This window comes from Thalia democratica, chromosome 5, assembly GCF_965202585.1.
Source record: "Thalia democratica chromosome 5, ktThaDemo2.hap1.1, whole genome shotgun sequence".
Lineage (NCBI taxonomy): Eukaryota > Metazoa > Chordata > Thaliacea > Salpida > Salpidae > Thalia > Thalia democratica.
Window position 1 is genome coordinate 64,134,141 of NC_139169.1, and position 23,154 is coordinate 64,157,294.

The following is a 23,154-nucleotide window of genomic DNA, read 5'->3' on the forward strand; positions in this document are numbered from 1 at the left end:
TTATTTAATCTTTAAATATAATTTATTATTGGGTAAAAGAAAGAAAATTAAATTTAAGTTCTAGTAAATGACGGGTTCTAAATATTGAAAAACGTCTAACTCTTCTTTTGACTTTTTAAACAGCAGCACTTTCGTTTTAAGAACTTAGAATTTAATAATGATACTTTTTAATGAAACTATACTAATTACGATTACTAAGTTTTATTAACTGTAACATTTTGAGTTTCATATATATTGATATTAATATTCTTAAAAAGTTGTACTTTATATTAACTCGCCTTAAATTTGAATGCAACTTGCCAATCTGGTCTCTATACTTAAAAAATGTATATTAACAATATAGAATCTCTTCAAAGAAAAAGTACGGAGTAGTCTTTAACGGCTGCAAAACTCATTATATTTCTAACCTTGACGACTATCAAAACTTAATACTTGATCTTTAGAATACAGAAGACTTTAATTTTCTTAATGCTATTTATACTAATTAAGTACAATTAATTAATAATTCGATTTTAAATTTATTTAAATGACTAATTGCCACGAAAATAAACCATTGATTTACAAACCTAACGAAAATAAACCATTATAAACCATTGATATAAAATGCAGAATTTGGGTGAGTCTATAGTTCGATTTTATTAGCAGCGCCTTTCCTCTGTAAATAATGTAAGGTTTTTAATATTTTCGATAAATATTCATTTAACCTAGTATTGCTAATGTGCTTTGGACTTTAAATTTAGTGGTTAGTCAATGCACTTAATTTTTTATGTTTTTACAATTGTCTGTACGTTAATTTCAGTAATGTTTATTTTAATTGTATCGATTATGTTTTGGCAAAGCGACAAAAATAATTGATAAAAAAACAATGAAATACCAAACGGTTTCAAAAATGTACAGAACTTAACTCTAAAAGTCAGGTTGTGTATATCCAATTGATTTTTGAACAAGAATAAGTTTATTTATGAACTTTTGTAGTTTGTTTGAATTCTGACACTCTAGTATGTTTCTAAAAGAATTTTATAAAAGTAACCATGAACCTTCTTTTTATGAAGAAGTGCGTAATTCAAAATGTTTTGCTGATTGCTGCACTAAAATCATTAAAATATTTTACTAAATCGTCTTAATATGTGTTGCTGAAATTTTAAAATATTTTTTTTTGTTAAAAAAAATCGAAAGTTAATTCTAAATTAAAAGATTGTGCAGCTGTGTTTGGTTTTATTGGAAATCACTGATCGATAAAAGAATTAATTTTACACCTAGCTTATTATTGAGTTAAAATCAAATTTGTTAAAAACCTTCTTTAAATCATAAATAAGTCAATTAGTATTATACTAAAGTGTTAAATTATTTTGCTGTTAATCTATAAATATTAGATAAAACTATAGTTTTGACTTTAAGGTAAATAAATTTGCGTCTCTTTGTTAAGTGTCATTCAGTTTAAAAGGCCCAGATGTTGATTCCTGGGTCTAGCGTAGGATAACAAACTTCCAATAGCAATAAATATCAAAACTTAAATTTTAACAAAAGCTATCTGAACACTAAGTTTTATTTTAAACAAAACTAACTAAATTTCATCATAAAAACAACTTCCTTGAGATTAGTTTGTTTAAAAAAAACGCTTATTTTAAAACAAGATTAAAAAACTATATTAATACAGATCGGGTCAATAATTGTCGGGTTAGATCGGGTTAGAAATGATCGGGTTAGATATGATCGGGTTAGATATGATCGGGTTAAAAATGATCGGGTTAGAAATGATCTTGTTAGAAGTGATCGGGTTAGAAGTGGTCGGGTTAGAAATGATCGGGTTAAAAGTGATCGGGTTAGAAATGATCGGGTTAGAAGTGATCGGGTTAAAAGTGATCGGGTTAGAAATGATCGGGTTAGAAATGATCGGGTTAGAAGTGATCGAGTTAGAAGTGATCGGGTTAGAAGTGATCGGGTTAGAAGTGATCGGGTTAGAAATGATAGCGGGTTAGAAATGATCGTATAAGAAGTGATCGGGTTAGAAGTAATCGGGTTAGAAGTGATCGGGTTAGAAATGATCGGGTTAGAAGTGATCGAGTTAGAAGTGATCGGGTTAGAAGTTATCGAGTTAGAAGTGATCGGGTTAGAAATGATTGGGTTAGAAATGATCGGGTTAGAAATGATCGGGTTAGAAGCGATCAGGTTAGAAGTGATTGGGTTAGAAACGATCTGGTTAGAAGTGATCGGGTTAGAAATGATCGGGTTAGAAATGATAGCGAGTTAGAAATGATAGTAAACCGTTTTTTTTTGCAGTTTATTTTTTTATTTTTTGAGTTTGCTACGTCCCTAGATAATATAAATTATTAAGTAATACTTATTTAGTATTTACTTTTTAATAGTCCTATGTAAAGTGTTTGTATGTTGCTTTTAATATGAAACTTTTTTTTTTTGTTTTGCTTTTGCAGTTTTGTTTAGTAAAAACATTTATAACTTGTTATAAGTATATATTTAGTAAAAACTATTTATACTTAAGTTTCGCTTTATTATTTATAATCGTTATTGTGCATTTTTTTTTGCAAGTTTATTTTTCTTCTATTTAGCTGTTCTCGCAAGTAAATCGTAAAGAGAATAAATTTAACAAATTTCATTGTACTGCTATATATCTAAGTGTATTGACTTATATCTCTAAAAACTTCTGTTTTCATTAAATAACACTGCAAAGTAAGACTACTATTTCTGCTCAACAGAAAAAAAAAGGAATTCAAATAAATTTTAGTTAGCCAATAAAAAATTTTATAATGCGCTTCTGTTTAAGCCGACGGAAACTTTGTAGTTATTGAATTATTAAATTTAGTTTGTGTTGTTTGTACTTTTTTAAAAAACAAGCTTAAAAGTCAAACATTTATGTTGGTGAGACAGAAGAACAACATAAAAAGTTAATCTGTATGGTATGTATTCGTATAATAAACAACTACGAAACTTACTAATTTCTTAAAACATACCGATAGGCAAGGCTAAATTACGGAGAAGTAATAAAGGTTGACACAACAGTGATAATCACCTAGGATAAAGGAAAAAATAATAAAAGTAAGTTCAACGAACAAAACAAAATGGTCGAGTTTATTTTGCCCGAAAAGCTCACGTTTAACGCTTTTAATAAAAATTTGAAACAAAAACTATCATTATATTTGTTTGAAATTATCCGCACTGAATAATTTTTAAAGGGATGCAAACTATGAATCAAGACTTGACCATTAATGAAGTGCTGTATAGTCTTTTCTTTTAACTTCCTTTTATGAAATATAGTTTTTTCAAAACACCCCTTTAAGAAGACTTAATTCTTAACTTTTAATTTTTACATAAAGTCGCCATGTTTCAACTATTTACAAAATAAAAGTATTATACAATAAGTTTTTCTAAACCAAAACTAATTTGTAAGTTTTTGTAAAAATTTTAGAATAAATTTTAGAATAAAAACATACTAACGTAGAATTAAGCAGTCAAAAAATTAACCAACATATTAAACAAATCAACTTCATATGATAGTTGAGTACTTTTTTGTAAGCGAAATTTTTATTTTAAAAAGTCTATAACTTTTTCTGAACTTTAGTTTAGGTTTCAACAAAGATATGTTTAATGTAAATACTATAAAGAAATAACTTATATAAAGAAACTTTTTAAACCAACTTAATCTTTAGCAGTAGAACATAAAGAAAATTAAAGCTGCACAGACATTGTTTAACGTCAAAGTATAAGTTTTAAAACCTGGGAATTTCGCTAAAAGTAAAAACTTTTGTATTATGTACTATAAATAAAAAAGAATAAAGCTTAAGTATTATAACTTTATAGAGTATTAAAACAATAAAAAACCGTTAAAAATTATAAAACTTTAACTTAGTATCAAGGGATTTTGGTCAGTGAAAAAATAAAACTTTGTATAAAGTTTTTGCATATTTATTTAGAAGTATACTTATTTTGAAATCGTTTAATTTTACTTTCCTAAATCCACTTAATATCGAGGCCAGGGGCGTGTCTAGACTTTTTTCAAAGGGGGTTCACAATTTTTTTTTGTTCTTAATTTGCCACTTAAGTACGCATTTCTTAGGTATGCATTGCCAGTTAAGTACGCAATAGTTAGCCAAAAAACTTATATTATAATTTTTTTTTTATTTTATTGTATTAAATTAAGATAAAACTAAAAGAACCAGAAAAAATTTATGAACTACAAATTTTGATTTAAATGTTAATATAGATGGAGCTCTTACTAATTTTTCTTTTAAATTTTAAACTTTTTACATTTTTATATCTATTTATAATAAAAATATTTTTTTCAAGTAATCTATAAAAGTTGAAATTTTACTTAAAAAAATGTTTAGATATATACAATTAAATTAAAAAATCTTTAAATTATAATTAAACGTTTGACTGATGGTGCAGGAATTCTAATGACGGTTTTGAAATATATCTGAGATGAAAATTTCAAAAAATTAAAAATCAACTTTGTGACCAAAAGATATACAAAAATAAAAAAACTTAAATAAAAATTGAAATTTCACTTAAAAAAAAGTTTAGACTTATACAATCAAATTAAAATATATTTAAATTATAACTAAATGTTTGCCTGATGGTGCAGGGATTCTAATGATGGTTTCGAAATATCTCTGAGTTGAAAATATCAAAAAATCAATTTATGCAATTAAATCAAAACATCTTCAAATTTACATTATTTATTTGTTTACAACATTATTATATACTATCAACTAAGTAAAATAAAACTTTAGTGATTATATTGGACATTTTTTAAGTAAAATTGTACTTACTAGTTAAAAAACAATACTTAACCAAAAATTATTTACACTAAGTAACAGTTTATAATGGTAACTAAGAGCATCTTAGTAAAAAGTTTCCAAGAAAAAAATTCAACTTTAAAACTTTTACCTATTACACGTCACAATTAAAATTTTATTTGAAATCTATTTCAGCTGAGCAAAAACGAGCATTTTTTGATAAAGAAACTTATAACCTTTCAGTGTTATAAATTCAACATTCATTATTCAAAGTTTATCAAATGGTCAAAACAAAGTCAATAGACAAGGTTTTTAGTGATATTCTAAGAATCTTTTTTTTTCTTTTCTTTTTTTTCAAGGGGTTCACAGGAAACAGGAAACCAGTAAAAACATGCCCCTGATCGAGGCTAGCATTTATGTTCAATTAAGTTGCTTAGAAATATACCAAAAAGTTTATATTTGTTTTAACCTAAAATATTACCAAGTATCTTTTAGAATAAATACTTACTATATATATTGTTTATTAAACGATAAATAAGCGCTCAAAATATTTGGTGTATGGACCTGGTGTACGAAAAAACTTTTCGGTTATAGAGTCGCACACCAGTGTTCATAAAATAACTGCTCGACTTAAGAGTTGCTAAGAATTTTAGTTATAAAATATTCAAGTTTACTGTAAATTTGCTACACTTTTTTATAACAATTTTTAACTAAGTTTTTAAGTTCGTAACCGTTATTTTTAGCAATGAACATTATCTAAAACAACAAACAAAAAAATAAGCTTAGCAATACACAGTTGGGTCTTTTATAGTTTTATACGCAGTAGGGCTAGTTCAGTATTTTGTCGACATAAAAATTGTTCTTTAAGATTAAAATATGTTTTCTGTTAGGAGAAAAATGATCATTTTCGTACAAATGATGTAGCTTTATGTTTATCTACTCTAAGCTCTAGTCAAAGAATTTTAATCATATCCTTTTGTTCAATGGATTGAAAAGTCTAAATTGGGAAAAAAATTATTTACGTTTTGTTTAGATTGAAACTTTCCTAGGTAGTAATTTTTTTAACGAAAAATTATAAAAAAAATTAAGCGAGTTTTGTTTATATAAACGCGTTCAATGGTTTAAATTATATCAATTTTTTATGAGATATTTTATTTAGGTAACATCGAGTTTAAGCTAACTTTTTCTTTAAATATTTTTTGCTTTGATATAGTATTACTAAACAAAAACATGCAAGACAAATATAAAGTGTTTGATCCTGTTACCTTTATTTTCGTTTAACAAACCTATTGCTTTTGTTTATAATGTTTGTTTAATGTATAGTAGAGAAAATTTATTTATTGTTCCAAATTTAGTTCACATGGGAAAAATGTGTTAGAAGTAAAATTTAAAGCTAAGCTATGTTGCAAGTTTCAAAATATTTTGATAGTTTATGTTTACTGTATACAATGTTAAAATATAAAAATAAATACAGTTTTAAGTTGTTTCAATAAAAAGTTAACATTGTTATCAGTAGTTGAGAATAGATTTTAAAACAGTTTAAGCTTATACTTTATAATAACTAGGCTTAAAACTAGATTAAAACTAGTTTAAGTAAGTAAAGTTTCATACTTTATTTATACTTCTGTTACTGTATAACCTACAAGGAATGTGGGTTACTTAACTTAACAAACAGTACGGGTATAATATATTTACAAACCAAACTTTAAACCATAATAAACAATAAAATTAACCTTACTAATACTGATAACAAATGATACTTAGGGCTACTCTATATAAAACTAGGCATGACAGATAAATGAACATATTGTATTAAAGAACGATTGCAAACACTAACAAATATATAAAAAGCGTCAAATTTAGGAATTACTCTAAGTGAAACAAAATCTTTTAAACACAAATCAAGTCTGTAAGGAATATACTTTAAAAATTATAAATTAAATTCAAATTTTTTTACTTGGAATTTAAATAAATAATCACTTGTATGGAACTAACATCGTTTAAAACAGAAAATTACATTGAACAACAAAAAATGCGAATGTCTACTTGATCAACACGTTAGCACCGGCACGTTGATGAGTATTTATATACGGCTGTGGCATTGAAATGCAAACTTGCATCAGTTAAACACGTGACCTTGCGAGCTTTCTCTTAAAAGCGTTGATGTACTTTAACTCGAAACTTTCCATTAGATTTAAACAAATTCGGTTTGATTTCCTGTTACAACCGTAGTTGGTTCCGCTTCTGCATTCCAAAATTAATCAATTTGCTTTTGAAGAAGTAGACCAAAACGGTTATGTTTCTCTTACGCGAAACGCACGTATTACTTTTGTTTAGAATATCTGTTTGACATAATTGTATCCTCTATTAGAAAAAAGTGATAAGCAGTGTGGTTAAGTTAGATGTGCACTAAAAAAAGAAAAAAAAGTGGTAATGTATAAAAGGTTTAACAAATACTGTTTTAATAATGAATGTTTTGTTTAAGGTAATAAGTTTTTACGAAAAAGAGATGGTTGTTTTTAAGTCGTTGCTGGCATAGTTTTTTGATTTAAACTATGGTTTTGTTCAAACTTTTATTTAACATGAAAGACTTCAAAATAGTAAAAAGTATTAATTTTTAATAGTTCCTATTTTAGTAATAACTAATAAGCTTAATTATAAGAAGACTTCCAATTTTACAAGCAAAATACTTAATACTTAGAACGTTTTTAACTATTTCAATAATTTTACTTAACAAACTATTATTTTTAAACATGTTACAACAAAATTAGAAGTAAAATAATAACCAAAACCTAACGAAGTGTTTATTATTTTGTTTAAATATTTTAGTAACGTTAAAATTTATCTAACAATAAAGCTATTTATTTTACAAAACTTACAATTTTCTAGTATACTCAAAACTTTATTTTCTCTGCAAGTATGAGAAAAAATGCATTGTATTTTTCGTGGCGCTGAATTTATTTATATAAAACACTTACAATTTTCTAGTAATCAAAAATTATACATTTGTGCAAATATGAAAAGAAATTATATTGAATTTTTTGTGGCGCTGATTTTATTTCCATGTTTTCATTCAAAAACATTCAGTGTTGAACAGCAAATTGACTATAATCGTTAGTTAAGTTTGTTTTGTAGTAAAATTGTTTATGTATGAATATTTTATATATTTAAGCTTTGTTAAAACTTAGAATAATTGGTCTTTTGACTCAATGATAAGTTATTTTCAACTTGCTTTCAATGCCAACGACAAAAAAAAATACTTTTCTTTCAACTAAGCGTAGATTTTATCTATAAACGTAATTACAAACGAAACTTAATTCTCTATGTCTCTTTATTTTTAAAGAAAAACTTTGTAATGACGTAAGAAATTAAAGTATTTCTACTTAAATAAACTACTTTGCTAATTGATTTCAATATTTTCACAGTATTGCAGCTATTTTTAATTTAACAAATGTCAAGTTGTTTTTTCCAATACTTACATAACATGTTACACATTCATACTTTTGTTCACGCATCGTAACTTCCAAACGTAACTTCTCTATTTAGGCGTAAAATTAAAATGAAAAATTAGCTTTTAAATACCAAACGGCAACTTTTAAAATGTAAGTAATTTTTACAACAAAACTTAAAAGTTTCAAGTCGGTCGATCGCAGCTAAGTACGTATCAACAATAAAAGCTTGATTTGTCAATAGTGACGTAACAGTGAGGTCGGTAAACTAAAAACTTTTCCAACGATAAGTTTTGTTTGCAACAATTAGATTTTATAAAATTAAAACTTTTTTTCTCTATGTTACCGACAACGACAGATGAAAAAAGGAAGTGAAAACAAAAAGAATAAAGGTCAGTTTGTTTTTGCCGATATTTAGTTTACTTTAACAATATGTTTTAGAAACAAAATTAAAACCCGTTTGAAGCAGTTTGTTTCTTTCGCCGAAGCTTTAGACAGTTGTATTTTTTATTTTGCAGATATGCATCGATGTTTAAGTTTGGTAGCGTGAAAATAGAAAGTTAAACTGTGGCACTGCTTGAGATTATGGTCTTCGAACTATAATAACATCTAATAACGTAGTCTATGAAAATAAAAATAAAATATGAAAGTTATCTAATGCAATAAACCCGTTTAACAACTAACCAAACAGTGTAAACTAGTTTCTAATATGTTAGCTGTTGAAAACTTTAAGAGTAAAAATGGTTCGCATCAAAACATTGAGTCCGCCGCGGGTGAGACATTCCGATAAAATTTAGTACGTACACATGTTTGTTTGTCGAAAACTCGTGATTTTCCTACCGTTGTTTGAAGCAATTTCTTTTTTTTTAATGTTGTTCTTGCTACCATGACTGGTTGTTGCTGTTTTATTGCTTTGGTTGTAAATCGTAACAAATCTTGAAATATGTCAACTACGTTCTATTCTGGCTCTCCTTGCATGGCTCAAGATTCTTGACGTTTATGTTACGTTAGGAAGTTACGTTTGGAAGTTAAGTATAAAAGTATAACATGTTGGTATTGGAAAAAAACAACTTGACATTTGTTTAATTAAAAATGGATGCAATTTTTAGAAAATGTAAAAGTAGTTCTTTTATCAACGTACTTTATTTAAATAGAATTATTTTTACTTATTATTATTTCATTACTAAGTTTTTCTGTAAAAATATAGTGATAAAGATAAAATTTAATTTCGTTTATAAGTACGTTTAAAGATAAAACCGAAATACTTATTTGAAAGAAAAGCATTTTGATTTGTAAAGTTTAAATAAGTAAATAAAACAAACAAAGACAAATACAACAAAAGCTTTTGTTTAATAACTTTACAACACAACACACATAATGAACATCTTATATTTATAGAAAACATAAGAATAGTAGGAGGAACTGATGCCAATGAAGGAGAATTTCCTTACCAATGCTACCTGAGGCCGCTCACAACTTCCAACTATTTTTGCGGATGTTCAATTTTATCGGAGAAATGGGTTTTAACAGCTACGCACTGCACTATAAAGTAAGATTGATTTTCTTTTTCTATTAAAACTCTATGTAAATGGAAAACATTCTATTAGTAAAAATAAAACTTACTTTTTAATGTACTTGTACTTTATCATCGGTAATAGTCATTAAAAAACGATTATTCTATTTATAGCTTTAATAATTCTATACGTAGAGATCTTGTCTGAAAAAGCATCGTGTGGTTTGAGTTTTTTATTTAAATCAGTAAAAGTCTAAATAATATATTTTTTTAAATACCATTAGCAAAAAACTGTTGACTGTTAAGTAGGACTTATATATTAAGTAAAAAAATCTTTAAGCAATAAAACCGTAACAAATATTAAATAAATGTAGGAAATATAAAAGAAATTAAATAATAAAAAAATTAAATTGGTCATTGACTTTTTAGTCTATTGCATACAGGTGTTTTTCTAGACAACATTGAGCAATTTTTTGTCGAAAAACAAAACAAAAATCGTTCAGTTAATAAAACATCTTTTAGTAACAATGTTTTTACGGCATTTAAAAATTTTCTTAGCCGACTTTGTTTGGTTATAAAAAACTGCTTAGTTTTTTTGCTAAAAATACTAAACAAGTTAGTTTTCTTAGTTTAATTTTTAATAGATTTTTTAATGGAGTAAAACTTTATACAGTCAGCATAAAAGTATTTATTAGCAACTTAAACTTTCCTTAACAAGTTATATATTACTCTTATATATTTTAGTAAACTTTAAACTTTTTATTATAATCAACAGTCTCGCGTTTTCTGATATGATAGTTGTTGCTGGAGTAACGAACAGAAATGATTTAACAAACATTCAGGAACTTACTTTAACAAGAAAGCTGGAATACCCCGGTAGTTTTGAATAATTTTGTTTTTTAAATTTCAAAAATCAAAAGCAAACACGTCTACAAATATTACTTAAAATTTATACTTTTAGTAGCACGTGTTTTTATAATGACGACATGCAAAGGAATTAACTTAAAAGTGCTATAGTTTGTTTAACTAGTTTTAGCTAGTGATCTACCAAATCAACATGACTAGGATCTGGTTGGCTCTGGATAGTAGTGAAATGTTGCAACATCCGGCCGGATCCGGATCTTGGTAGTGGATCCAGTAGATCACTATTTTTTGTAAAATTAAATAGGTATACTGTTTGCATGTTTGAAAAATTTTTATTTTAATAATAATGGTATTTGATAAGTTTTTGTTATATATATATATATATATATATATTTAATGTTTACTTAATATATATATATATATTACAATAGCAGCTTAAAATGTTTTATTTAAAAAAATCAAGCGTAAAAATTTAAAAAATAATGTCTTTATTTATAATATTCACTTTGAAATCATTTCATTAATTTTTAGTTTTTTATGCAGAAATTTTTAATAGTTTTTGCACCTAAATTTTGCTAAACATTTTAGTTATAAAACAAAAATTAACTTTAAAAAGTAACAAATTAAATAAAACACTTCTACTATCTACTTACTATCTGTTCTTGTCAAAATATCATTTCGCGTTGTTTCTTGATATAAACTTGTTTTAATATTTTGTTTAGGTTACGTAGAATCAACAAGTGAAAATGACATTAGCTTGCTTGAACTGAATACAAACATTACTTTCAATCGTTATGTTCAACCAGTTGCAATTCCCAGTCAGGGTGCAAATATTCCTGTCAACACAAACTGTGTTATAACTGGACTCGGAAGGCTTTTATTAAGTAAAACAAAACATATATATGTACCTTTCAATAACAAGTTCAAATTTTTTTCAACTAATTAAATAATAGATGTTTTCATAATCAGTTGAATAAAAGAACGTCATAAAGTTTAGCGATAAAAGGTCTTTGAGTCACTAGCACTGAACAAAAGTACATATATACAAAGTAAAAGTGTAAATTAGATTAGAAATTGTTTATTTCTTAGAAACAGTTTGATTATTTAAAGCTTATACCTTGTATATTTAAATTTAATTCTGGAATTGATTTTTGTTGAGTACAACACAAAAAATAGTTTTTTTTTTTTGAATTTAGTGTAAAATCACTTCTTTACCTAAAACCACCTTGCTAAACTTAACAAAAGATAAACGACTTAATTGTATTTAACTTTGTTAACTGCAACTTCAGACAGTACATCGTGTTTTACAAGTACAATAAATTTCAAACAATTAGTTGTGATATAAAAACATACAGTATTCTCTCTCTCGGATCTTGTAATTACATAGTTTTAGAATATTCTCATAAATTTATAGTTATTTATCGAGTTTAATAAACGTCCTACAGCATTATAGCTTTATTCAAAAATAATAATTTTTAGATGGACCCCTCCCCTCACAGCTTCAAAAAGCAGATGTAAAAGTGTTTAGTAATGACCAGTGTGAAAACTATTTGAGAGTACAAAGACCTACAATCGAAATACTTGATTCTATGTTATGTGCTGGGTTAATTACGAGTTTTTTTAAACACAGTTTTGTTTCTTTTTTCATCAAAGTTGGTACAAAATATGTTATAAGTAAAGTATGCAACTGAAAATTAGTTATAAAGCACACAACTTTTCTTTATTTTATTTCAATTATTTTTATTGGTAATTCAAAGTACCAATAACTCAACTTAAAAGTATCAATTAAACAAACAAAAAAGATTAAAAGTAATTTTTAATACACTCAGTTTACAATAGATCAAAATTATTAAAAGAAAAACTACCATAGAATAGAGGAAGGAGGAGTGGACAGTTGTCAAGGTGACAGCGGAGGACCATTGGTTTGTTCGGATGGGACAACTTCGTACCTTCACGGGGTCACCAGTTTCGGTATTGGGTGCGCTCTACCGGAACTACCTGGGGTCTACACTCGAGTTTCAGAGTACAGTGATTGGATAAACTTCTATTTGAAAAGTAAGTTTTCAATTACCTTATACTACAACATTAATATAATTTATGTTTATACAGTAACAAGCTTAAAGTTATTAACAATTCGTATTAAGTCTAAAAAAAGGATGTAATTTTTTAAGTATTTACTTACATTTGTGTCAACAAATTATTTTCAATTAAAAAAAAACAAACTTTCTATCTAAACTTAACATATAATTATTATCAATAATAATAATACAGCGTGTATTAACGTAATGTTTAAATAATTTTAGTGATAAAACAGTATTTAATAGAGTAGTTTTTGTGAATAAAATTCTGAAATTAAATAAATATAAGTTAAACAAATTTATTTTATATTGAAATATTTATCACTATTTTTTACACAATTTTTTTCAGACAACAACTGTAACAGTACATCATTATGCCCACAAGAATCTAATTGTGTTACAACTTTTGAAGGATACAATTGCATCTGTAGTAATGAATTATACTACAATGGATCATCTTGTGTTGGTTAGTAGAAATTTTAGTAGTTTTTATGGAACAAAACAGATACTGTTTAAAAACAATAAAACTTTTAGTCATGTATTTTTAAGTTATCTTTTAAAGTTAAAGTCATTTTTACAAACTATTTTCTGAAAATCTAAAATAGTCATATTTAAAAAGAAAGAACTAATATTTGTGAAATTGAAAACATCGTGGAAAGTTCTGGGTATTTAGTTTCTCCTAACTATCCTTTGCCTTACAATAATAGTCTCGATTGTTCTACGACAATAAATCCACGTACAGGGATGGTAAGTTAAAAAAAAAGTAGTATTAATGCATTTTTTTTAAATTCTGACAAGTTATTTTAAAGTTTTACGTCAACCTTATACAACTTTACTTTTTATTTTATTACGTCTAAAATAACAGTTAACGTACTTATTTTTTTTTCTAATAATGTATATTAATGTATAGTAACAGAAAAAGTAGATAAAAATTTAGGCACAAAAACTCATTATCTTTATAATTCAACTTAAAATACTTAAAACAAAAGATTTGTAGTGCTTATTGACATACGTACGACTAAATGACTCTCATTTAGTGTCATATATACCCTAAAACTTAATTTAATATCTAAGAAACTAAACAAACTAAAAAAACTTTGTCAAAAAATCAGACTGTATCTAGTTTAATAGTTTTAAATCATCTAAAGTGATCGTTTAAAGATAACTTAGGTTTTAAATTCCATGGTGCATTTTTAAACATACTATACAATTTTAAAGCTTAAGAAAACGTAACTTTCAGTTTCGTTGTATGAGCAAAATGTGTACTTGTAGTGAAGATACAAATTTTACAGCTACTTGAAATAAGCTTCATTGAAACTGATATAGAGCAAGATCAAAGATGTAGATACGATGGTTTGCAACTAAATGTTGGGGACGAAGTGGTAAGTTATTATTAGTTAAACAAAAAAGGCTATTAAACTTTTCAGGAATAATTAATTATGTTATTTTAATTTATTTGAGATAGTGAAACTTTTTTTTAAGATAATAGTTTGTATGTCTTAGTTAAAAACATAATATTATAAAAATAAACCGCAATAAAATTAGTACGCTGGACACAAGTTTTGTTCTACAACGCCAGCAAGAAATTTTGTGACTGATGAAAAAGTAGAAATTATTTTTACTAGCGATAGCTCTGTACAAAAAGGAGGATTTGCTATAGAATGGAAGTTTCTTGAAGGTATAACAAATTTGTGTTTTTTTTATTAAAAAAAGTTTTGTCTTCAGTTAATGGACGGTAATTATTGTAATAAATCGCTGGATAAATACAGTGTTTTAGACATTTTTTTTTGTTCTAACAAACTAATGAATCGATAAAAATAAAAAATTAAAGCGATAAAAGTTATGAAAACAGTTTTTTATTATAGTTTTTTTTTTAATTTTTTCTAAGAAACTTTTACCATATAATTTATTGAATTGTAAAGTATCTCAATTTCATACTAAAACTAAATTAGTTGTAACTAAGTGCTTTAGGACATTATGTAATTTTTTAATAAAAGAAAATAAGAAATAGTTAAAGCAAAAGGTTTTTTTACAAACTAGTGAACTTTCAGTAGCGATTTAAGACAAAAATGAAATTATACAGTGATCTTATAACCATTCAAAAACTTAAACTAAAAAAATCACGATAAAAAAAAACGTTTAGATTTTACAAAACATCTTTTGTCTGACGAAAACAGCTATAAATTTATTGATCACATATTTTTTTTTAAAGTACTTTTTAGTATTGTTTATTATTAATACGTTACAGACTGTGCTGATGAAAACAACTTCAGATGCTGGGATGGGTCTTGTGTTTCAAAAATAAATAAATGTGATGGAAAAGTTGATTGTCCGAACGACAATTCTGATGAGGTTGAATGTGGTGAGTTTTATTAAAATTAAACTTTTTTAAATTTTTATCTTAAAACACGACTTATTAACTTTTTTCAGTTGAACTAAAAGCTAAGTTATTCGTTAAAACAATAGTTTACAACATATTTACAAAATATATATTTTTATACTTTTTTTACTATGTAACTGTAGGTATAACTAAATGGATTAAAAGTTTATATTTGTTTTTAGAAAGAAGTTCGATTAACTATGGTCAATGTGGAAAAAACCGAAATGGTATTCAGTTTACATGGGTAAACAATCAATTATAAGTAGTCTTTTAAACCAAAAAAATGTATTAGTCGCATTTAAGTTTGTTCAACAATACTACCTTAATCAAAAATGGATACTAAGCTAGGAGCTAAATTTTGGTTTTTAAACTTTTAAGAACCTTTAAACAGTTAGTGTTTATCATTGAATTTCAAAACCTAACTAAGTAATCAACCCACAGGACAACAGAATTATTGGCGGCAACTTGGCTGCAAACAACTCGTATCCTTGGATGGTGGCATTGTACAGGGGATTGAATCAATTCTTGTGTGGTGCTTCCATAATAAGTTCTAATTGGATTTTAACTGCTGCTCACTGTGTTTACAGTGAAGTAATTGACAGTCCAGAGTTTGTTTTGTTGCTAACTACTTCAAATTTTTTTATGGTGCGTTTTTTAATTCGGATTTTTAATTTCATTTCAAGTTTTAACAGTGCGAGTCTTTTTAAAAACTTGTACATAATTTTTTCATAAATTAATTTTTCTTTTTGAATTTTTTGTGTAAGTTTTAACCAAAATTTTCTTAAGCATAAAGATTTTTTTAATTTCACAATTGAGGAAGTCTTGTGCTTAAATTTTTTACCAAATTATAAACTACGCTTACATTTAAAATTCATACTTTAGATAAAGATTATATGAGAATTTTTTTAATACTAGTATCAAAAAGTTACAAAACTTAGAAAAAAAAAATATTCTATACATATATTGTTTATTGAACGAAAAAAGCGCTGAAAAATTTGTTCCAAGGACCTGGTTTACAAAAAGTCTTTCGATTATCGTGTCATTGAGTTTTTTCATTGATGCTGTTTAATGATAAAACACTTTTAGTGAGCTGATAGGAGTAATTGGAACAAACAACAGACTGGATGGTTCTAACGCAATATTATTTGATGACGTAATTATCTACCCTGGATGGAATGAGTAAGATTTTTTTTTAATGGAAAACAAGTTTTTGTTTTTGAAACTCAAGTTTATGATTTAAAAATTATGTTATTAGTTGGTTTCGTAAAGAAATGCGTAAATCTTAAAGTTATAGGACCTGATGTACGAAAAAACCATACGGTTATCGAGTGCTTTACAATTTCTTACGAGCTAAAATTTAAATCCTATTGTCTAAGTATATATTAACGTAGTAGTAAATTTTACACAACGTGCAAGTTTTTTATCACTGTAATTTTTTAAACTTAAATTTTAAAATGTATACTCTTAAACAATGTTACAAAATATGTTTGTAGTGTTAGCACATTCATTATTGTATTTGTAAGAAGACTGTTTATTTTTAGTTTCTAATAAAAGCGCACTTGCCATATCATAATTTTTTTTATGCTAGCAAAAATTCGCTATTGCAAAATTTTTTAAACTTGCAAAAAAAAATGTTTTTGTTGTAGTAGACTATATCTGAATGTTTCGAAGTCTTTAATTGCTTACTTGTTAAATTTTTAATAATCAGTAAGACTTAAAAAAAAGAAAACATTTTAAAAATGAATTTTGTTTTTTTTTATTTCCGTTAACTTTTAAATTTAACGTTACAGCGTAGTTTTAGTAGGAGATGTAGCACTACTACATACGACCGAAGAAATAATTTTCACTGATAATATTTCACCAATCTGCTTACCTTCTGAAGAAAACTCACCGGTAGCTGGCGATATTTGCATTAACAGTGGCTGGGGAAGATTGGGTAATTTAGACGTTTTGTATCAAATACATATTTTTTTAATTTAAGATTATTTTTAAATAGAATGTTATATCGTTTAATTTTAGTTGGCACTCGAAACTAAAATTAAACCTAGTATTTCATTTTGCTTCCAAAGATTTCGTAGAAAATAAAACTTTTAAGTTTCATTTATACTCAAGTACGAAAAAAAAAAGTTACATACCGAGACTATGCAAATGCACTAAAAAGTCATGATACTTTTTTCAAGTTAAATATGTATCAAAAAGTAAATATTTTTCTGTTTAACAGCAACTGGTAGCGTAAGCCCGACACAGTTGTACCAAGTTCGCTTGCCCATAGTTGACAATGATATCTGCGAAGAGGCTTATTCAAACGTCAACGTAGATTACAGAGGAACTATATGTGCGGGTAGCGTTGAAAATGGCGGAATTGGTTTCTGCAATGTATGTGTACTTCATTTTATTAGTTTTTAACTGATATAAATAATATTTTTTAAATTACTCTTTATAAAAACTACTGATTTATTTTAGAAGATAAATTCGTATAGTGCTACTCACACAAGGTTTAAAACATAAACACTATTAAAGTGTTTTTAAATTTGATCTTAACTTTTTATTATTATTACACATATATTAAAACAGATTAGATGCGTTTATAAAAAAATTTAAACATGTGTACGTAACAAGCATCTTTTAGGTCTGAAACTTTTACTACAAAATATAACTAACTTTAAAATTCATTCAACCAAAGGGGGATTCTGGTGGGCCACTTGTTTGTTTGAAAGGTGGTTCGTGGGTTCAGTTTGGAGTTGTCTCGTATTACGCGGTTTCTTGTGGGGTTTCGGGCAGACCTGGTGTCTTTACTGATGTCCACTTCTATCGTGACTGGATCATGGAAAATACAAACGGTAAAAAAAGTTTAATAAAACTGTTTTAAATATTAGTTTTCAAAATTGTTGCTATTTATAAATATTAAGAATACTTCATGATAAAAAAAAAATGAAAAAAAAAAAATTTTTTTTTATAACCTTGTGTAGATACAAACGAGTGCTTGTCCAGTCCATGTTCAGTTGATGCAGTATGTGAAAACACAATAGGAAATTTTACATGTACTTGTAAAGATGGGTTTACTGGAACTGGATTCGTATGCAATGGTAGTTTAAAAAAAGTCATAACTTTTTACCGTACGGTTGTATTTTTGTACACATATACCTACTAAGTATTTTATATACACATTTTATGTTTGATGAAGTTTTAGTTTTTAAGCTATTAAAAAGTTTATTAGAAAAAATAATTTAACTTACTCAATTATGTTACCACAAAATTAAAAATTATTTGAAAAAAAGTTTTACACTACAGACAAAAAACAAGTAGATCGTAAATAAGTAAATTAAGATAAGTTTAAAAATGAATAAGTATAATCGTAGAGCTTTATGAAATTTTGACTATATTAATGAATGTTGTAGTTTAATGTTTAATTAAGAAACTTAATTAAGTTAATAAACGAACAACTTAATAAACACTTTTAATAAAAAAATTAAACAAACAGTTCTTTATTTACGTACTTTATAACTAAAATTTCAACTAGCTTGTTTAACTTTTACCATTTTGTTAAACCAACAAACATACTAGAAATTACTAAAAAAAAATTTAATCTTAACTCTCGCAAAGTTTGTTAAATATTTACTTAGTTTTCAAAACTTACTAAACTTAATACTTATACACCTGACTGTTTATTAAACATAAGTCAAAAGTTTTTTTTTTGTACAAAATATAGTGCAACTGCTAACATTGCTTTTCTAACTGTTGCTTTTCTAAGAATATAAAAGTATAAACGAAAAAAAACAAATCTTTGCATTTAAAACTAAAAACGTAATAGATAAATTAAAGTACGGTTTTAGACATAGATGAATGCATGATAAATAATGGAAATTGTGGAGAGGGAAATGTAACGAGAGCAAACTGCGTTAATACGAACGGAAGTTTTATGTGTACTTGTAATACTGGTTTTGAAAATGAACCTATTTGTTCAGGTTGGTTTACTTTTTTTTACTTTGTCGAGTACCAACAAATTAAATATTTAAAAGGAAAAAATAAAAGGAAATACAATTAAGTATATTAGTTTTTTAAATGATAAATTTACAATCTTTCATGCAGATGTAAATGAGTGCTTGTCAAATCCATGTTCAACTAATGCAGATTGTCAAAACACTGATGGAAGTTTTACTTGTACTTGTACAGATGGGTTTAATGGAACTGGAGTTATTTGCGACGGTTATTTAAATAAACGCCTTACCATTTAGTTTATGTTCACAAATTTAGTCAACTTTATTATTTTTGTTTTAATAACGTAGTACTTATTAGCTTATAATAACTTTAAAAACACAACACATGAAATTATTTTTAATGTTTATTTAAAAATATGTTAAAGTAGGATTTAAAAGCATGTTTTTAGTATATGGCTTAATAAACTTTTGAAACAGCACATTAACAAATAATATTTTATGGTAATAAGTTTTAAATAAATAAAAATAAACTAAAACTTATTTTAATAAACACATGTAGAAAATATAGTTAAAAACCATACTTATTTAACTTCAACACTTAAGTAATTATTGTGGCAGTGGTAGCTTAGTTAAAAAAGTGTATGTGAGCTAAAATTTAAAAAGTTTGTAACTTTTAATTTCAATGTAAACAAAACTAGTTTGTTTGTTTTTTCAAACTTTTTATAAACTATATCTAAGTTTTTCATAAGTTTTAAGAAACAACAAAGAGTTACATAAAATGTCACTAGTTAAGTTAAACAAAATTCATGCAGATGTAAATGAGTGCTTGTCAAATCCATGCTCAGTTAATGCAGAATGTCAAAACACAGATGGAAGTTTTACTTGTACTTGTACAGATGGTTATTTTGGAACTGGAATAATATGCGATGGTACTTAATATTTACACATACTTTATTTTGTGCTATTTTCATTCTTTAGTTTTTCATATTTAAGTTTGCATAATTTAAAAACAAAGAGAAGGTTTATGTTATAGCTACAAAGTTATTCAAAACTAACTAAGTTAAATACAGTTTATGTCGCACCACAAACTCTATGACGTCATCATACGTCGCCACCGATTTAATGTAAATAAAAGTTTTTCTTATGTATCAAATTATTTATCACTTTAAGTTGTGATAGAAACCGATTAGAGAAAATTTGCCAGAGTTTTTTTAAATCTGTACAAGTTTTTCAACTAAAATTAATTCTTAACAGACATCGACGAATGTTTGGTAAACAATGGAAATTGTGGAGAAGGAAATGTAATGAGAGCAAGTTGTGTTAATACGAACGGAAGTTTTATGTGTAATTGCAACACTGGTTTTGAAGATGAACCTATTTGTTCAGGTTGTTATTTACGACCAATTTTAATTTAAATAAGAGTCAATAGTTCTTTAGGTAAAAAACTATTACTATGTAAAAACTTTTTCAACTAACTAAGTTTTCAAAAACATTTCTACCTATATAACTAGTTATTTTTGTAGATATAAACGAGTGCTTGATTGATAACGGTGGTTGTGGCAGTAACGCAACTTGTTTGAACACTTTTGGAAGTTCTACGTGTAAATGTAGTGATGGTTTTAAAGGAACTTATCCTGTTTGCAATGGTTAGAAAAAAAGTTAATGATTTATGAAAAAAAAACATATTTCTTTTTTTCTTTATGTAAGAAGTCTATACTAAGGAAAACTTAAAAAATAACATTAAATTTTGGTTCAGAAATACTGCAGGGTACTTAAAACTTTTTACCACTGTTGTGTATACTATTATAAAAACTAGTTTTTATTTGGTGTTTTTATAATAATAAAATGATGATTTGTGTGCTTTAACTACTATAAACAACAAAAAAAATATTTAGACATAGACGAATGCTTGATAAATAATGGAAATTGTGGAGAAGGAAATGTAACGAGAGCAAATTGTGTTAATACGATTGGAAGTTTTATGTGTAATTGCAATACTGGCTTTGAAGATTCACCCATTTGTTCAGGTATTTATTAATGTTAATTTATTTATTGGAGTTGAACACAGTTATTTTTATTTAGAAAATTATACAAATAGTTTTGTTTTCACTACTATAAATTTTGCAATAAGGACATTTATATTTGATTTAGATATAAACGAATGTTTAATAAATAACGGTGGCTGTGGAGATGCTTCGAGTACTGAATGTGTAAATCACTGGGGAAATTTTTCGTGTCAGTGTAAGCAAGGATATAACGAAACAGCATCGAACTGTATTGGTGAGTTTAACCTTAAAATTGTTAAACACACCTTGAGTTTTTTCGTATGAAAATTTAGTAAAATAATTAACTTTTTTAAAACACCATTTGGACAACTATTTACTTAAAATTTTAAAAGTTGTTTAAAAATCTAATAACTTTTGTTATTGCAATACAAAGTAATCAGTTATTATATGAGACTAGCTGAAAACTAAAACAACTAAATTAATAGCGACTCATAACTATGCTTTTTTATAAATTAATCCTGTTAACTTAAATCTATTTACATTAGACTTGATTTTTTTTTTGTTAAGTTTAATCATTATAGTTAAGTTTAAATTGATATTGTTTTAAAAATATAAAAACTTACAGACATAGATGAGTGTTTAATTGACAATGGAAATTGTGGAGAGGGAAATGTAACGAGAGCTGCTTGCATAAACTCATCTGGAAGTTTCAAATGTCAATGTAATGAGGGCTTTATATATCCACCCATATGCATAAGTAGTTGCTAAAATATAGAAATATTGATAAATTTTTTATAAGAAATTAAAATTTTGTTACGACTTTTATAGTTGCATTTAGTTTAATTTTATTAAAAACATTTTTAAAACAAACTCAAATATAAATCACAATCCAGTTATACACATCTATTGAATTTTTTTTTTTATATAGTGCTTTAAATTCAATTTTATTGAATATTTATAAAACAATAACTTTTAGTTTGTAGTCAAATTTTAAGGTATAATATAAACACATTAATTGTATTACTTTAGCTTAAATATTATTCTTATAACTAAAACAAAAAAAATATAGGTTCAGCATCAGTTTTGAAGAGTGGCTTAATCCTGGTTCTAGTTTTGTTTCTGACTACATGCTTTGCTGAATAATTGAACTGCCAACAAAAATTCAATTTATGCAAACTTTTTCACTTTAAGCTATATTAAATTGCATTTTTTTTATGATATAAATCATTGTACCTTTAGTTTTAGCATTTTACTTCATATACTGTGAAAAAATGTTCAAATTGTTCTTTTTTAATAGTTTAATAAATGTATGCAATTTAAAAATTTTGTTTCAGTCTATTACATATTTAAAAAAATAAATTTATCAAACAATAGTGTTATAGTTTGAAAGACTTAAATGATAGTGTAGTTGTTGCACTTAAACTAAATAAACTTAATAAAACTGAACAAATGAGCCTCTTTTTTTGTATTATTTAACTATATTGTAAACTACATGTGTATTAAGTACTTCGATAACTGAAAAAAAATAAAAATAATAAACAAAGTATACAGAAACAAAATAAACCATTTATGTGACATTTATAAGTTTGTATTTTAATATAAACAATTTTTATAACTGTCAAAAGTTTTTTTTAAACTTATTAACACAAAACTTTTTTTCTCAACTTAAGTTTTTTCTTGTTTTTTAAAGACTAAACTAAAACATATATTGTACTATATTATTAAAAAACATAAAGTGTTTTTATTTAGTACTTTAATAACTGTTATCAACAAAAACATCGACGAAAGTCTGCAGAGCAGAAACCTGAACATTGGTATGCTGTGAGACAAGCTCAGGTTTAACATAAGTTTCGATCATCAGACCACAAGCGTTCGGTAGACTGAAACCGGTTTCGTCCTTGTTATGACTCAGAAGTCAAATCAAACTTTAAACGGCAAAAGACAATGTTGACGTCACTGATCAATACCAGCAAACGGTTACTTCATTTTAAAGCATTATAAACCGTTTGTAAATTGATGACAGCTAATTTTTCGGTTGTGACTGACTTATGAGTCCTAACAAGGACAAAACTTATCTTAGTCTACCGAAGGCTTGTGGTCTAATGGTTTCATTGGTATGGTCAACCCATTTGTTAAATAACTGTTGAGATAACTTATTTAAGCTGTATAAAC

At 26.1% G+C, this 23,154-nt stretch overlaps 1 protein-coding gene across 4 annotated transcripts in view; it reads left to right on the forward strand.

Moving 5' to 3' along the window:
• The window catches only part of LOC145837262 (ovochymase-like), a 65,435-nt gene extending 43,136 nt beyond the window's left edge, over positions 1 to 22,299 (forward strand). Inside the window, exons 1-27 of one of the 4 annotated variants that reach the window (XM_082945061.1) lie at positions 7,747 to 7,867; positions 9,602 to 9,752; positions 10,492 to 10,592; positions 11,303 to 11,464; positions 12,060 to 12,183; positions 12,451 to 12,635; positions 13,008 to 13,124; positions 13,278 to 13,405; positions 13,951 to 14,040; positions 14,204 to 14,336; positions 14,907 to 15,020; positions 15,221 to 15,282; positions 15,480 to 15,646; positions 16,125 to 16,217; positions 16,829 to 16,974; positions 17,260 to 17,414; positions 17,722 to 17,878; positions 18,008 to 18,124; positions 18,872 to 19,003; positions 19,128 to 19,244; positions 19,789 to 19,905; positions 20,231 to 20,362; positions 20,500 to 20,622; positions 20,872 to 21,003; positions 21,128 to 21,256; positions 21,608 to 21,739; positions 22,052 to 22,299. In XM_082945061.1, coding sequence (XP_082801187.1) covers positions 7,771 to 7,867; positions 9,602 to 9,752; positions 10,492 to 10,592; positions 11,303 to 11,464; positions 12,060 to 12,183; positions 12,451 to 12,635; positions 13,008 to 13,124; positions 13,278 to 13,405; positions 13,951 to 14,040; positions 14,204 to 14,336; positions 14,907 to 15,020; positions 15,221 to 15,282; positions 15,480 to 15,646; positions 16,125 to 16,217; positions 16,829 to 16,974; positions 17,260 to 17,414; positions 17,722 to 17,878; positions 18,008 to 18,124; positions 18,872 to 19,003; positions 19,128 to 19,244; positions 19,789 to 19,905; positions 20,231 to 20,362; positions 20,500 to 20,622; positions 20,872 to 21,003; positions 21,128 to 21,256; positions 21,608 to 21,739; positions 22,052 to 22,125 — 3,387 coding nt within the window. In that variant the 5' untranslated portion in view covers positions 7,747 to 7,770 and the 3' untranslated portion in view covers positions 22,126 to 22,299. Of the gene's footprint in view, positions 1 to 7,746; positions 7,868 to 8,474; positions 8,596 to 9,601; positions 9,753 to 10,491; positions 10,593 to 10,731; positions 10,885 to 11,302; positions 11,465 to 12,059; positions 12,184 to 12,450; positions 12,636 to 13,007; positions 13,125 to 13,277; positions 13,406 to 13,950; positions 14,041 to 14,203; positions 14,337 to 14,906; positions 15,021 to 15,220; positions 15,283 to 15,479; positions 15,647 to 16,124; positions 16,218 to 16,828; positions 16,975 to 17,259; positions 17,415 to 17,721; positions 17,879 to 18,007; positions 18,125 to 18,871; positions 19,004 to 19,127; positions 19,245 to 19,788; positions 19,906 to 20,230; positions 20,363 to 20,499; positions 20,623 to 20,871; positions 21,004 to 21,127; positions 21,257 to 21,607; positions 21,740 to 22,051 lie in introns of those variants that run through there. The other 3 variants (XM_082945063.1, XM_082945065.1, XM_082945062.1) reach the window with 3 other exon arrangements.
• Positions 22,300 to 23,154: the final 855 nt, after the last annotated feature.